The sequence below is a fragment of the Pristiophorus japonicus genome, chromosome 10 (assembly GCF_044704955.1).
Source record: "Pristiophorus japonicus isolate sPriJap1 chromosome 10, sPriJap1.hap1, whole genome shotgun sequence".
NCBI classification, from domain to species: Eukaryota; Metazoa; Chordata; class Chondrichthyes; family Pristiophoridae; genus Pristiophorus; species Pristiophorus japonicus.
The window spans coordinates 203,293,732-203,310,953 of NC_091986.1; the positions used below are offsets into that span (position 1 = coordinate 203,293,732).

General features: G+C 47.7%; 1 protein-coding gene across 3 annotated transcripts in view; it reads left to right on the forward strand.

The window, feature by feature from the left end:
- Positions 1–17,222, forward strand: part of LOC139274906 (interleukin-5 receptor subunit alpha-like) — a 60,583-nt gene that overhangs the window by 10,191 nt on the left and 33,170 nt on the right. For all 3 annotated transcript variants that reach the window (XM_070891635.1, XM_070891634.1, XM_070891636.1), the window contains one exon: positions 3,323–3,460. In XM_070891635.1, the coding sequence (XP_070747736.1) occupies positions 3,373–3,460 (88 nt within the window). In that variant the 5' untranslated portion in view covers positions 3,323–3,372. The remainder of the gene's footprint in view (positions 1–3,322; positions 3,461–17,222) is intronic.

Below are 17,222 nucleotides of genomic sequence, written 5' to 3' on the forward strand. Positions count from 1 at the left end.
ATCGTGTTACGGGGTCTGGGTGCTCTCTGGATCGCTTCCATTTTGGACGCAGTAGGTCTGATCCTGTCTGCTGCTACCCTCCTCCCCAGGAATTCTACCTCTGGAGCTAAGAAGACGCACTTTGCCTTTTTCAGTCGCAGCCCTACCCGGTCCAGTCTGCGTAGCATCTCCTCCAGGTTGTGGAGGTGTTCTTCAGTATCGCGACCCGTGATGAGGATGTCGTCTTGAAAAACCACCGTCCTTGGAATCGACTTGAGGAGGCTTTCCATATTTCGCTGAAAGATCGTGGTGGCCGAACGAATCCCGAACAGACATCTGTTATACTCAAACAACCCCTTGTGTGTCGTGATGGTGGTCAGCTTCTTCAACTCACTCGCCAGCTCCTGGGTCATGCAAGCTGAGGTCAGGTCCAATTTTGAAAAAAGTTTGCCACCGGATAGCATCGCAAAGAGGTCCTCCGCTCTCGGTAGCGGGTACTGGTCTTGGAGTGACACCCGATTGATGGTGGCCTTGTAATCGCCACATATCCTGACCGACCCATCCGTCTTGAGCACCGGCACAATCGGGCTCGCCCAGTCACTGAATTCGACTGGCGAGATGATGCCTTCCCTCAGCAGGCGGTCCAATTCGCATTCTATCTTTTCCCGCATCACGTACGGCACCGCTCTGGCCTTGTGGTGTACTGGTCTGGTGTCTGGGTTTATGTGAATCACTACCTTGGCCCCCATGAAAGTGCCAATGCTAGGTTGAAATAATGAGTCAAATTTATCCAGGACCTGTGAGCATGATACTCGCTCCACAGAAGAAATTGCATTGACATCGCCCCATTTCCAGTTCATGACAGCAAGTCAACTCCTCCCCAGTAGTGCGGGATCATTCCCCCGGGACAATCCAGAGTTGCAACCTGTTCTCCGAATCTTTGTGGGTCACCACTACCGTGGCGTTGCCTAGCACCGGAATGATCTCCTTTGTATATGTCCATAGCTGTGCGTCAATCGGCAATAATTTTGGCCTCCTGGCCTTGGACACCCACAACCTTTTGAACTGTTTGATACTCATCAGGGACTAGCTGGCCCCTGAGTCTAGCTCCATTAATAATGGGATGCCATTGAGAAGCACTTTCATCATTATCGGTGGCGTCCTGGTATATGAACTGTATATGTGCTCCACATGAACTCGCTGAACTTCAGCTTCCAGCAATTTCCCCCAGTATTCATTTGGCCTCGTAGAGCTTACATCGGGCCCATCCTCCTCGTACATCAACCTGGCTGCAAGCTTCCTGCACAAACGCGCCAAGTGACCGCTGACGTTGCAGTTTCTGCAGGTATATTGCTGATACCTGCAAGCTCTGGCTGGGTGTCTGCCTCCACACCTCTAGCATGAGCTGGAGGCCCCCTTGTTGGAAACAAAAGGTCCATTACCAGTCGATCGTCTCTGTAACTGTCCTTAAGCGCATCATTAATAGATGTTGATGGCCCATTACTGGCCACATTGTCGCTTGCGATGGCATGAATCGCCGTTCAGCTAGCCATTGTCTCTGTCGAATTCCTCCTTTGGGTTCGACTACATGCTGGGGCATGTCCGATTGCCCTGTCTGCCTAGAGAACTGTATGCTGATTTAACAATGTTGACTCCCTGGTCGTTTGCCGCATTTGAGCCAAGATTTTTATCATACATCATTCTGGTCTCTTTCTCCCCTGAGATAATTGTCTGGGCTATCAGAGCCACTGCTTCCAAGGTCAAGTCTTTGGTCTCAATCAGTTTCCTGAAAACCCCAGCGTGCCCGATGCCCTCAATAAAAACATCTCACAGCATCTCTGCTCTGCATGCATCTGGGAACTTACATAGGCTCGTCAATCGCCGGAGGTCTGCCACGAAGTCTGGAACGCTTTGTCCTTCTCGCCGCCGGTATATGTAAAACCGATGTCTCACCATGTGCATGTTGCTCGCTGGTTTAAGGTGTTCCCCGATCAACTTACTGAGCTCTTCGAAGGTCTTGTCCGCCGGCTTCTCTGGCGCTAGAAGGTCCTTCATCAGGGAGTACGTCCTGGATCCACAATCCGTCAGGAGATGAGCCCTGCGTTTGTTGCCGAATCCTGTCCCAACCATTCCTTAGTGATAAAACTTTGCTGTAGTCTCTCAATAAAGTCGTCCCAATCATCACCAACACAGTACCTCTCTTCTGTGTTGCTAGTGGCCATGCCCACGTGGTTTAAATCCCAGTTTCTCGTCGCCAATGATATGTCCTTACTATACAGTATAAATGCACACGAGGCCCATACTAGAGAGAAGGTCACTCTGTGACCAGTTACCTTTATTACCAAGACCTCAAGTGATGAAGGTGGGTGGAGCTTCCCCTTTTATACCTGAAAGTCCAGGTTAGGAATGTCTCCCACAAGTTCGCCCCCTGTAGTCAATGTTCTCAAGGTGTACAACTTCAGTCAGCTTATACATGGGTTACAATGATAGTTGAATACATGACAGTAACCTTCAGGGCTGCTGACTGAGGGCCGTGCAGGTCTTTTTTGGCCAGTGCAGACACGATGGGCCGAAATGGCCTCCTTCTGCACTGTAAATTTCTGTGTTTCTCTAAGACACTGAATAGCTCTTTGGTTGTGGAAGAAGTCACTTTATTAACTCTATAAATGCAAGTCATTTTTTTTTAAAGCTTAAGCTATTCAAACATAGCTAGATCAGAGTTTTTAGCGTCTTCTAAGCATGTTGTTGTCAGCATGTTGTTAGAGAGAGAGAGTGTGAGAGAGAGAGCGACCGAGAGAGAGAGCGAGAGAGAGAAAGAGCCTTCTCTTAGTCCTGTGCCTCAAACTTTGAGATCGGAAGTGTGTCCAAACCCTCTATCACTACCCTTTGACGTGACAGTAGAGCAGGTCTCCAGTCGTCTTGGGTAACCTTTGCCACTGGACTAAGCCCTACCTCTGTCAAGCCCGTGTGGTGGCTGGTGTGCAACGGCCACCACACGTTAAAAAAATCCATGCACAGGCATCTTCCACCCTTCAGGATGTAGTTCAGGACCTGCAATAATTAGGTCCTTCATTGAAACACTTGTGAACTTATCATTTTTGGCGTGTAAGCAAGTCATCCTCATTACAATGACCCTTTGACGTGTGAGCATAATATTGTAGATTGGCCGTCCGTTACAGAAACTACCTGAATTTCCGTTCCACTGTTTTGGGCGCAGAGCCAGACTAAATGAAAGTAGAACGTAAGAAATTAAATATATTAAACATTACAGAGGTTAAGCAAGAAAATAGAAGTGTGAAATCCGTCACAAAGTATCTTAATCCCTCCGTGCACTGTTCCTCAGGTTGTGCTGGAACTGCAAGTGATTTTATTAACCCTCCGCGACCCACCATCATGATGCTTGCTACATCTTTCCTGCTGATGGCCGCTGTTTGGACAATTACAGTTATTGGAGCTGCCCTTGCCCCCATGGAAGAAACGAGTGAGTAATTTCAACATTTTAATGTCAAAATAATATGAGATACATAACTGTAATGTGCATGTCTGCAATACTCAGCTGGAGTCAGTTTTCTTCCTCATGTGTGACTAATTTTGGCAGGAATTGTGTGTGACAGCAGTGATTTCTGAAGCACGCCCAGTGGAGCAAAGGTCAAATGTATGAGGCAGTCTGATCCATGCGAAGGAAGAGAGTTTTGGATGTCATTAAAATTTTCAACAAAATAATGTGTTACCGTGGTTTCCCATTTGATTCAACTCAGAAGCCCACGATTAAAAGAAATTCTTTGGGGTTAATTCTTCTCTTTCATGAGAAAAAATTATTCCACTGTTGCATTTACGTGGGTCATCCCCAATTCAGTGAAATAATTTTTAGGGGGCGAAAATGCTCATGCTGGGTTTGGGGCGCAAAATTTTAATTATCAGACTTTTTTTAATCGCAGGAGTCCCGGAATTGGGCACTTGAAGTTTCAAACATGATGCTGGCACTGACCGGGCGCTCTCGGGGCGGGTGTGAGGCGGGAGCGCAGCACTGTGAGAGTCAGGAGAGAGACGTTCAAAGCCTAGGCCCACTCTGTGACATCCACTGAGCCATCAGGGAGGGTTTCGGCCGGGACAGTCGGGGATGCCTGGCTCCAGATTCGGTCGACAATTAAATTAAGATGGCGACCGCGGTGCTAAGCCCTCCCCTTTAAGGGAGGCGGCAGCGGACCAGACGCCGACAGCTCCGTGCCCCGTGAAGCTGTCGGTGACATTGCCCGGCACCGAGCGTGCTCCCGCGGGGCAATTTCCCTCCATGGGGCGCGAGGGGGTTGGCGCGGGGTGATAAGGGGTCGGTGCGCATGGCAATTACATCTTCGGCGGGTGTGCCCCGGCCAGGGCGGCAACTACGGGGCGTGGCGTGAAACCGTTTTCACCTGCAACATTCCCGGGGCAATTCCGGGTGGGTTGCTTCCGCTGCCTGCCTGCAGGCGCAAACCACTTATCACCCGGTTAGCAGCGGCCGGGAGTACATAGAAACGTAGAAACATAGAAACATAGAAAATAGGTGCACGAGTAGGCCATTCGGCCCTTCGAGCCTGCACCACCATTCAATAAGATCATGGCTGATCACTCCCTCAGTACCCCTTTCCTGCTTTCTCTCCCTACCCCTTGATCCCCTTAGCCGTAAGGGCCATATCTAACTCCCTCTTGATTATATCCAATGAACTAGCATCATCAACTCTCTGCGGCAGGGAATTCCACAGGTTAGCAACTCTCTGAGTGAAGGAGTTTCTCCTTATCTCAGTCCTAAATGACCTACCCCTTATCCTAAGACTATGTCCCCTAGTTCTGGATGTTCCCAACATCGGAAACATTCTTCCTGCATCTAACCTGTCCAGTCCCGTCAGACGTTTCTATGAGATCCCCTATCATCCTTCTAAACTCCAGTGAATAAAGGCCTAGTTGATCCAGTCTCTCCTCATATGACAATCCAGCCATCCCTGGAATCAGTCTGGTGAACCTTCGCTGCACTCCCTCAATAGCAAGAGCGTCCTTCCTCAGATTCAGTTCCCAAAACTGAACACAATATTCCAGGTGAGGCCTCACTAAGGCCCTGTACAATTGCAGTACGGCCTCCTTGCTCCTATACTCAAATCCCCGAGCTATGAAGGCCAACATACCATTTGCCTTCTTCACCGACTGCTGTACTTTCAATGACTGATGAACCATGACACCCAGGTCTCGTTTCACCTCCCCTTTTCCTAATCTGCCGCCATTCAGATAATATTCTGCCTTCGTGTTTTTGCCCCCAAAATGGATAACCTCACATTTGCCCACATTATACTGTATCTGCCATGCATTTGCTCACTCACCTAACCTGTCCAAGTCACCCTGCAGCCTCTTAGCGTCCTCCTCACAGCTCACACCGCCACCCAGTTTAGTGTCATCTGCAAACTTGGAGATATTACACTCAATTCCTTCATCTAAATCGTTAATGTATATTGTAAAGAACTGGGGTCCCAGCACTGAGCCCTGCAGCACTCCACTAGTCACTGCCTGCCATTCTGAAATGGACCCGTTTATCCCGACTCTCTGCTTCCTGTCTGCCAACCAGTTCTCTATCCACGTCAGTACATTACCCCCTATACCATGTGCTTTGATTTTGCACACCAATCTCTTGTGCGGGACCTTGTCAAAAGCCTTTTGAAAATCCAAATACACCACATCCACTGGTTCTCCCTTGTCCACTCTGCTAGTTACATCCTCAAAATATTCCAGAAGATTCGTCAAGCATGATTTCCCTTTCATAAATCCATGCTGACTTGGACCAATCCTGAAACTGCTTTCCAAATGCGCTGCTATTTCATCCTTAATGATTGATTCCAACATTTCACTACTGATGTCAGGCTAACCGGTCTATAATTACCCGTTTTCTCTCTCCCTCCTTTTTTAAAAAGTGGTGTTACATTAGCTACCCTCCAGTCCAGGAACTGATCCAGAGTCAATAGACTGTTGGAAAATGATCACCAATGCATCCACTACTTCTAGGGTCACTTCTTTAAGTACTCTGGGATGCAGACTATCAGGCCCCGGGGATTTATCGGCCTTCAATCCCATCAATTTCCCTAACACAATTTCCCGCCTAATAAGGATATCCTTCAGTTCCTCGTTGTCACTAGACCCACTGTACCCTAGTATATTCGGAACGTTATTTGTGTCTTCTCTCGTGAAGACAGAACCGAAGCATTTATTCAATTAGTCTGCCATTTCTTTGTTCCCCATTATAAATTCACCTGAATCCAACTGCAAGGGACCTACGTTTGTCTTCACTAGTCTTTTCCTCTTCACATATTTATAGAAGCTTTTGCAGTCATTTTTTATGTTCCCTGCAAGCTTCCTCTCGTACTCTATTTTCCCCCTCTTAATTAAATCCTTAGTCTTCCTCGGTTGAATTCTAAATTTCTCCCAGTCCTCAGGTTTGTTGCTTTTTCTCCCCAATTTATATGCCTCTTCCTTGGTTTTAATTACCCTTGTTAGCCACGGTTGAGCCACCTTCCCCATTTTATTTTTACTCCAGACAGGGATGTACAATTGCTGAAGTTCATCCATGTGATCTTTAAATGTTTTGCCATTGTTTATCCACTGTCAACCCTCTAAGTATCCTTTGCTAGTGTATTCTAGCCAATTCATGCCTCATACCGTCTAAGTTCCCTTTCCTTAAGTTCAGGACCATAGTTTCCGAATTAACTGTGTCACTCTCCATCTTAATAAAGCATTCTACCATATTATGGTCACTCTTCCCCAAGGGGCCTCGCTCAACAAGACATCACCCATTCTAGGATGGCCAGCTCTCATCCAGGCTAATGTCCCTCCTTACTATTGCATTAATTTCCTCTTTAACCAGCAATGCCACTCCGCCTGCTTTTCCTCCCTGCCTATCCTTCATAAATGTTGAATACCCCTGGATGTTGAGTTCCCAGCCTTGGTCACCCTGGAGCCATGTCTCCGTGATGCCAATGACATCAGATCCGTTAACTTCTGTCTGTGCAGTTAATTCGTCCATCTTATTTCGAATACTCTTCGCATTGAGGCACAGAGCCTTCAGGCTTGTCTTTTTAACACACTTTGCCCCTTTAGAATTTTGCTGCATTGTGACCCTTTTTCTTTTTTGCCTTGGGTTTCTCTGCCCTCCACTTTTACTATTCTCCTTTCTATCTTTTGCTTCGGATTCCACTTTATTTTCCTCTGTCTCCCTGCATAGATTCCCATCCCCCTGCCTTATTAGTTTAACTCCTCCCCAACAGCACGAGCAAACACTCCCCCGAGGACATTGGTTCCGGTCCTGCCAGGTGCAGACCATCCGGTTTGTACTGGTCCCACCTCCCCCAGAACCGGTTCCAATGTCCCAGGAATTTGAATCCCTCCCTTTTGCACCACTCCTCAAGCCACGTATTCATCTGAGTTATCCTGCGATTCCTACTCTGACTAGCACGTGGCACTGGTAGCAATCCTGAGATTACTACTTTTGAGGCCCTACTTTTAAATTTATTTCGTCTTGTAGGACCTCATCCCGTTTTTTACCTCTAACGTTGGTACCTATATGCACCACGACACCTGGCTGTTCACCCTCCCTTTTCAGAATGTCCTGCACCCGCTCCGAGACATCCTTGACCCTTGCGCCAGGGAGGCAACATACCATCCTGCAGTCTTGGTTGCAGTCCCTTAAAATCTAATCCCCTATCACTATCGCTCTCCTACTCTTTTTCCTGCCCTCCTGTGCAGCAGAGCCATCCACAGTGCCATGAACTTGGCTGCTGCTGCCCTCCCCTGATGAGTCATCCCCCTCAACAGTACCCAAAGCGGTGTATCTGTTTTGCAGGGGGATGACCGCAGGGGACCGCTGCACTATTTTCCTTGCACTGCTCTTCCTGTTGGTCACCCATTTACTATCTGGCTGTGTACCCTTTACCTGCGGTAAGACCAACTCGCTAAAAGTGCTATTCACGTCATTCTCAGCATCGTGGATGCTCCAGAGTTCATCCACCCGCAGCTCCAGGGCCACAATGCGGTCCGTCAGGAGCTGGAGGCGGATACACTACCCTCACACGCAGTCGTCAGGGACACCGGAAGCGTTCCTGACTTCCCACATAGTACAGGAGGAGCATAACATGTCTCCGAGCTCTCCTGCCATGGATTAACCCCTAGATAAACTTATTTGGCAACAACAATGATAAATGTTACTTACTGATAAAGAAAAGAAAAAGCAAAACTACTTACCAATCACCAGCCAATCACTTACCCTTTGGCTATGACGTCACCTTTCGATTTCTTTCTCCTTCTTTTTGCCTGGCTGCTGCAGCTGCACCAGTCGGCCTCTTGTAGGGCCTTGCACAAAGGGCAATTTCGGTCCCTTAATACTTAATCTTACATGCAGAGTAATAATCCCACACCCCTCCTGCCGCACCTCCTGTAGTCTGTGGGCAAGCTCAAGCCTGTCGAAAGCTGGATCACTGGATCACTGCCATCATCTTGCTTTTAGCTAGGGAGTGTTCATGCTTGTGGCATTAAAATGAAAATCAAAACTTATCTGTGCTACATTTCAAATGTACTCTGTGTTCGTCAAGTTGAGAGCTGTTGGCATTGGGATACAGAATCATAAGAATCATAGAATGGTTACAGCTCAGAAGGAGGCCATTCGGCCCGTCGAGCCCGTACCGGCTCTCTGCAAGAGCACCTCAGCCAGTCCCACTCCCCCGCCCTTTCACCGTAGCCCTGAAAATTGTTTTCCTTCCGGTACTTATCCAATTCCTTTTTGAAAACCACGATTGAGTCTGCCTCCACCAACCTTTATGGTAGATCCTAACCACTCGTACGTAAAAAAGATTTTCCTCATGTCGTCTTTGGTTCTACTGCCAATCACCTTAAATCTGTGTCCTCTGGTTCTCGACCCTTTCACCAAGGACCAGTCTCTCTCTCTCTACTCTATCTAGACCCCTCATGATTTTGAACACCTCTGTCAAATCTCCTCTCAACCTTCTCTGCTCTAAGGAGAACAACCTCAGCTTCTCCAGTCTATCCATGTCACTGAAGACCCTCATCTCTGGAATGATTCTCGTAAATCCTTTCTGCACCCTCTCTGAGGCTCTCACATCCTTCCGAAAGTGCGGTGGAACAAGTACCCTTCAAAGAGTGTGTCGTTGGAATCAAGTACTCCCGGGTCAGGCACAGCTCACGGACATCTGTAGAGTAAAGTTCCTTCTAATGGACCACAACTTTCAAAGAGTAATCATGCCTTGCCAATGCAACATTTCTCCACTTCCAATATCCTTTCTGGACCTCTGTGTGAATTGCTAGTTGAATATCCAATTATGGTCAGTTTTGTCCTATAGGCCAATTCCCGCTGGGGGTTGAAATGACGCAAACTAATTTCCCATTAGACCGTGAGAGCGACAGAATGAGAAAACAAAATCAGTCGAGGTTGGATTTGAGTGCAGATGTGAAAGAACACTGCTCCAACTTTATAAAAATTCATGGGGCGTCGCTGGCAAGACCGGCATTTATTGCCCATCCCTAATTGACCTTGAGAAGGTGGTGGTGAGCCGCCTTCTTGAACCGCTGCAGTCCTTGTGGTGAAGGTACTCCCATAGTGCTATTAGGGAGGGAGTTCCAGGATTGTGACCGAGCAACGATGGGTCACAAGCGCTATCTTGTCTCCTGGCTTTTCTTAAGGTGAAACAATTTAGGGGAGCTGTGATTGATGAAAAAAAAAGACTTGCTATAACGCTCTATCAAAAGCAACCCAAAAACCTTCATGTACAACAAATTACCTTGACAGGCAATGACTGTTGCATTGCGGGCAAATCCAGCAGGCACTGTGTACACAACAGAAGCCCACAAGCAACAAGAAGATGAATAACCAGTTACATCTGTATTGAGTGGCACTGGTTAAGGAAGGACATTCTGTGGGTCACCTGGAGGGATCTTCTGACATCCACCCCGATAACATTTCAAAAGTTTACAGCACGGAAAGAGGCCATTTCGGCCCATCGTGTCCACGCCGACCGACAAAGAGCTATCCAGCCTAATGCCACTTTCCAGCTCTAGCCCTGTAGCTAACGGCACTTGAAGTGCACATCCAAGTACTTTTTAAATGTGGTGAGGTTTCTGCCTCTACCACCCTTTCAGGCACCCACCACCCTCTGGGTGAAGAAATTTCTCCTCAAATCCCCTCTAAACCTCCTAGCAATTACTTTAAATACATGCCCCCTGGTTGTTGACCCCCTCTGCTAAGGGAAATAGGTCCTTCCTATCTGCTCTATCTGGGCCCCTTATAATTTTAATTGAAGATCATCAATCTCTTGTCAGTGTGGTACTCCATCATTAGAGTGTCATCCGAGATTATGTGCCCATGATGCATGGCGGGGCTTAAGACGACAGTCTTTTGACCATCGAAAGCGCTGCCAGCTAGACTAAGCCGCCAGCTGATGTGTTGGAGAGTTAGCAAGGCAACACGTGTGGCTGAGTGGTTGACTATTAATGACCTCTGAAGTGGCCTGGGAAACCATTCAGTTGTAGCAAGAGTCACTGAAGGGGAAGGCCAACCACCACATTGTCAGGGAAGTTAAAGATAGGGAATAAATGTGGTCTGCATTTTGTAAAATTTTTAAACATTTCATCATTTTATCTTATGCATTTTGTAATATGTTTTTTCTAAGTGTGTTGTGCTGTTAGATACCTTTGCATGATACGCACGGCCTTTTAAACGGGCAGAGTGAACACGTTTCTACAGGTAATGAAGTGAGTGCTACAGTAATATTAATATCACATTGTTGAGAGCTGCTGCAACAGGCTGCTTATAGACAGACCACTGCCTCACGACTGAAAAAAAGAGAAACGCATTTATATAGCACCTTTCACCACCTCAGCATGTCCCAAAGCACTTTACAGACACCTTTTGAAAGTGTAGTCACTGTTGTAATGTACGAAATGCAGCAGCTAATTTGCGCACAAGCAAGCTCCCACAAACAGCAATGTGATAATGACCTGATCATCTATTTTTGTTAAGTTGATTGAGGGATGAATATTGGCCAGGGCACCAGGGAAACACCCCTGCTCTTCTTCAAAATAGTGCCATGGGATCTTTTACGTCCACCTAAGGGGGCAGATGGGGCCTCGGTTTATCTTCTCATCCAAAAGACGGCATCTCCCTCAGCACTGCCCTGGAGTGTCAGCCTAGATTTATGTGCTCAAGTCTCTGAAGCGAGATTCTGAACACACAACTTTAGACTGATCACTGATAAAGTGACCAGTGCATCAGTAGGCTGTTTATAGAGTGACCACGCTAGGCTGTTTTGATCGAGTGGGCTTGCAGTGAAAGGTATTGTAGGATTCCTGGGTGAAATCAGGTTGTTCAGCACAGATTGAGCATTAAAAACAAGGCTTAGAAGCCATGTCTCACACCAAGACGTTTTTGCAGCATCATTCTGATTATGAAATGAGGGGGAAGGCAGATAAGATCAACGCTATTACACAGAGAACTATTGTTTTTCTCTTTCTTGTGGTTAAAACCGTGTTAAAATAATATTCAGAAAATAAACATGGAAAGGATGAGCAGAAAATAGATTGTCATAATTATTAAAGTTGTAGGGCCCCATAATTATCTTTGACATGCCAGCCAAATTGTAGTGAACTATATTCTCGACAAGGTGGATGCAGGGAGGATATTTTCACTCATAGTGGAAACTAAAACGAGGGGACATAGTCTTAAAATAAGGGGCTGTCCATTTAAAACTGAGATGAGGAATTTCTTCTCTCAGAGGGTTGTAAATCTACGGAATTCTCTGCCCCAGAGAGCTGTCGAGGCTGGATCATTGAATGTATTTAAGGCAGAGATAGACAGATTTTTGAGCGATAAGAGAGTAAAGGGTTATGGGGAGCGGGCAGGGAGGTGGAGCTGAGTCCATGATCAGATCAGCCATGATTTTATTGAATGGCGGAGCAGGCTCGAGGGGCCAAATGGCCTACTCCTGCTCCTATTTCTTATGTTCTTATGTTCTTATGTTATATTAGGAGAGACCCTATGATGATGTCCACGGGCCAGGCAAGGCTTAGACTATTAATCTCTGCTGTTGCTGCTTACTGGCCTCCTGCAGTTGGCGTCTGTAATGTATGTACCTGTGAGTATGCTCATAGGTTGGTAGAGCTGTTGAGTTGTGAGTGGCTTAGCCAGTCACGTGATGTTCATAAGACTCAATAAAACCCCAGCCAGTTGGGATCGGGGGATCCACGATGCGGCAGGTGGTTGTGAGCCTGGTGGATGAACTGCTAATGTAGTGTGATGGTTAAACCTTTGCCAACAAACCAACTAGTTCTTAATAGCAATGTGTTGCTATGAATTCTTAAGCAAAGAATCCATGAAGCAAATAAATTACAGTGTCCAACAATTAACCCACTCGAATCTCACAAGTGATGTGTCCCTAGGCCAGTAACTGTCATGGCTGCTCACTGTCTTGCAAACTAAGTAATTGTAGCTACATGGTATGTTATAGCAGCCATGCTAGTATAAATATAGCTAAACACATGGAGAAAACACCGGCTTTTACGTCCACCTGAGGGAGCAGATGGGGCCTAGATTTAACATCCGACAGTGCAGCACTCTCCCAGTATTGCACTGGAGTGTCAGCCCAGATTATATGCTCCCGTCTCTGGACTGAGACTAGACTCTCCCACCACCGCCCAATCTGCTTTCTACTGCTTCTACCAATCCATGGTCCAGGGTCAGAGCCCAAACCATTTTGCTGCAAGTCCACTTCTGTTTAGGTCAAAATGAATTAAAATCCAATGTTATTAAAATGTGATTGGGCCTCCCGCAATCGCTGGCCTGAGCCCGCAATCCCTCCCCCACCCACCCCACCCAATGATCTCTCTGCCACACTCCCAGTCCCAAGCCAGCTAGCCCCGATATCCCCTTGCTCAGTACCTGTACCATCCAATTTAAAGTGACCTCCCCTCGTCCAGAAAAATCCCTTATCCAGAACAGGCCAGGTCCCGAGGGTTCTGGATAAGGGAGGTTCAACCTACTCCCTTGCTCCTCTTCAAAAAGTGCCATGGGATCTTTTATATCTACCTGAGAAGGCTTTGGTTTAACATCTCATCCAAAAGACGGCACCACCGACTGTACAGCACACCCTGAGCACTGCACTGAAGATTATGTGCTCAAGTCTCTGGAGTGGGACTAGTACTCTCAACCTTCTGACTCGGGAGAGATGTGAGTTTTACCATCGAGCTAAGGCTGGCACTACTGACCATATGCAAATTATAATCAGGACTTTCCCACATACCAGCAGAAAAGATGGGGAAATTTTAAACTCAGTGAATTACACCCAGAACCATTTAAGCTCGTGCTTTTCTCAATCTTTTACAATGGATCAAGTTTCAATTCGCCAGATCAGGCCCTGCCCACTGAACTAGCCACGCCCCCCCCCCCCACCGCCCCCCAGGTCGACATTGCGAGATTCGGACGATTGCGTTGGTTCGGGAAGGCTCTTCAAATTGCATTCATTGGGACCAAAATTTCCCCTTCCCCTTTCCTTACGGCCTCTTCACACCGGAAATCAGCAGCCATGCTGTGGAGTGCAATGGCCGCCGACTTTTTGTGTAATGGCTACCATTATCAAAATTCGGCTCCCGTGTTATCCTGGCGGGTACCCGCTCTCTCCCACCCCCACTCCGCTGCTGCCAATCCGAGTTAAGTGCGTCATCACAGTGCTCACCATCGATCTACCCCCCCCCCCCCCTGCCCCGAAGGTGAAATTACGCCGTGAAAAACTTCGGCCTTCCCGGCGGTGCCAAAACCTGTTTTTTCCCGATGGTCCAGTGAGGCTGAGGCCTTCTGCAATGGCGGTGCGGCTTCCCTTAAAGGGGAAGACACACTGCCGCTGCCGCCATGTTTTTTCTTGTCGGCCGACTGCCATGCCGGCCCGACAATTATGCCCCTGACAGGCAGCCTGGCACCCCCTCTTGGGTGCCAGACAGCTGGCCCGGCTGAAACCCTCCCTGGTGGCCCAGTGGTCCACAGTTTTAAAATCGGGGAGGCTTTTCCCTTTAAGTGAAGGGGAGAGCCGTGGTGACACGGTGCCGTGATGACATCATCGCGGCGGTGACTCCGCACCGCCCCCAACTTCCGCCCCTCTAGTGTTGCCACCGCCACATAACCGCCCCCATTAAGAGCGACTTCCGGATCCAAATTTAAAGAAACAACAAAGAGCGGAATTTTGCTCAAGAGGCGACGTCAACCACCGCGGCAGTAAAAACCATTGAAATGGGGTACATGCGTGCGTTTCGGGCGGGGGGGGGCAATTTCAGCCCCATTATCTTGGGAGAAGGCACTCGTAGACATATTTTATACATTTTTTCACAGCAAAGAATATTTAATTTACTAAGTTACTGACGAGTGTACACCGACAAACCTATAAATTGTTCAGTATAGTTTTTTAAAAGTCATTTTCAGTGATTTTAAATCCGGTTACTCACAGGCAGAGGTCTGGACACCTGTATAAAAATAGTTTATTTTATGGCGGTACACCCATGAATAAAACTGTGCCTGGTTACCACTCTTAAATACGTCAACGAATGCTTTTTTAACATAAAGAAGAAAAAAGGAGAGTTGATTATGTTCTGTTACGCTGCCCAATGGCACTGGTTAATGAAAGGTTTTACTTTTGCGATTTCCTGCTTGTAACCTCGCCCAGTATACCTTCAGAGACAGAGAAAAAGTCCCAGGCCATTTAACTTCCAATCTCCTCAGTTTATGGAGGCTCAGACTTTTACCTGCAAACTGATCTCAGTCGGACTTTTCTGGGAAGCCCCTACTGCTGCAAGTTCCTCTATTGGCAGCTTTCTCAACTGTTTGTCCACCTCCATGAAACCACTTCTCCAGCAATCAGCGTCAGTATCTGGGCTGATACGTGAACTAGTATTTCTCTCTCTCTCTCATTGGCCCTCCCTATCATTAACTATCCTGGCCAGTACTGTACTGCTTTGAGCACCGCTCGTGCAATTTTTCACGTCCTGCATTCTTCGCACATGGTTTTTTGTTTTAGGTTTTTTGAAGATTGTCTGCGATCAAGGCCCAGAATGTAGCCTACACTGAAAAAACTATGCCAAAGTTACATGCTGAGGAACCTCCCACTCCAAGAACTTGTGTGTTCTTGTGCAGCATGTTCCACCCCCAGAGGTCCAATGTTGTCAAAGTGATTATCTGCGAAAAAACAAGAAATGACGTCATTGCAACAGGGAAATTTAAAGACGCTGAAGTCAGAGGTAGTTCCAAACCTCAAACTTAAGCGATAGCACTCACTGTTTAAAAACACGCATTCATTCACCGGATGTGTGCATCGCTGGCAAGGCCGACCTTTATTGCCCATCCCAAATTATCTTTGAGAAGGTGGAGATGAGCCGCCTTCTTGAACCGCTGCAGTCCCTGTGGTGAAGGTACTCCCTCAGTGCTGACTTTGTCGCAGCGGTTTGAGACAACTGAGTGTCTTGCTCGGCCATTGATGTGGGTCTGGAGTCACATATGTCCGCATGCCCAACACAGACTCCCAAAGCAAGCGCTCTACTCGGAACTCCTGCACGGCAAGCAAGCCCTAGGTGGGCAGAGGAAACATTTCAAAGACATCCTCAAAGCCTCCTTGATAAAGTGCAACATCCCCACCGATACCTGGGAGTCCCTGGCCAAAGACCGCCCTAAGTGGAGGAAGAGCATCCGGGAGGGCGCTGAGCACCTCGAGTCTCGTCGCCGAGAGCATGCAGCAGAAGGAAGCGTGCAGCAAACCAGACTCCCCACCCACCCTTTCCTTCAACCACTGTCTGTCCCACCTGTGACAGAGACTGTAATTCCCGTATTGGACTGTACAGCCACCTGAAAACTCACTTTTAGAGTGGAAGCAAGTCTTCCTCGATTTCGAGGGACTGGCTATGATGTGATAGGCCAGACTGGATAAGGACGGCAGATTTCCTTCACTAAAGGACAGTTTCATGGTAACCTTTACCGATAAAATATTACAGATTTATTTAATTATATTTAAATTCCCCAGCTGCCGTGGTGGAATTTGAACTCACATCTCCAGCTCATTAGTCCAGGGCTCTGGATTATTAGTCCAGTAACATAAGCACTATGCTACCATACCTGTGGAATTTATTTAATTGCAGAAAAATATTAACCTATTGTAAGATTTATGTTCTTATCGATAAGGGAGTAAAGGGTTATGGGGAGCGGGCAGGGAAGTGGAGCTGAGTCCATGATCAGATCAGCCATGATCGTATTAGATGGCGGAGCAGGCTCGAGGGGCCAAATGGCCTACTCCTGCTCCTAGTTCTTATGTTCTTATGTATGGATAAAATCAAAGGATTCACCTTGGGGTTTCTTGCGCTGAGGTTGAGCAGCATTGCTCAGTGAACTCACAGTGCACGTGTCTGTGATATTTCTATGTCTTTCCCAAGGAGGAATGCACAGGTCAGTGGCTGGGGCTGGCGTATCACTTTGAAACTCATCCTTTGGTCCCGGTTTTAACTCGCCCACTCCTCACCTGGCGGAAACCAAACCGGAGGTCGTGGGCGGGGGAGGGGGCCGGCAGTTAAAATGAAGGGAACGTCTATCCCCTCCGATTCCCCTCCACGCCCCCCCACACCTGACTGGCGGGGAACGACCCCGCAAGCCCCCCGCTGCGGCCTGCTGTTTGTGATCCCCCGCCTGCCTGCCGGCCAGATAGTGCATCTGCTCAAGTTCGGGCGGGGCCCAGCCAGGGATGCCCCTAGTTCGCCGCTCGCTTTGGCGGCTCTCATGCTCTGTGCTCGTGCCCCCTTTAAAATCAGGGCCTTAGTGTGGCGTTGAGAAAAGCTGTTCCTTGCAACAGTTTACAAAGTAGGAAAGAAAGACTTGCATTTATATAGCGCCTTTCACGACCACCGGACGACCCAAAACGCTTTTCAACCATTTGTCATTTGGAGTGTACTCACTGTCGTAATGTAGGAAATGCAGCAGCCAATTTTCACACAGCAATATGATAATGCAATGTGATAATGACCAGATAATCTGTTTCAGTGATGTTGATTGAGGGATGAATGTTGACCAGAGGGAACTTTACTCTGTATCCAACCTGTGCCATACCTGTCCTGGGAGTGTTTGATGGGACAGTGTAGAGGGAGCTTTACTCTGTACCTAACCCATGCTGTACCTGCCCTGAGTATGTATGAAGGGACAG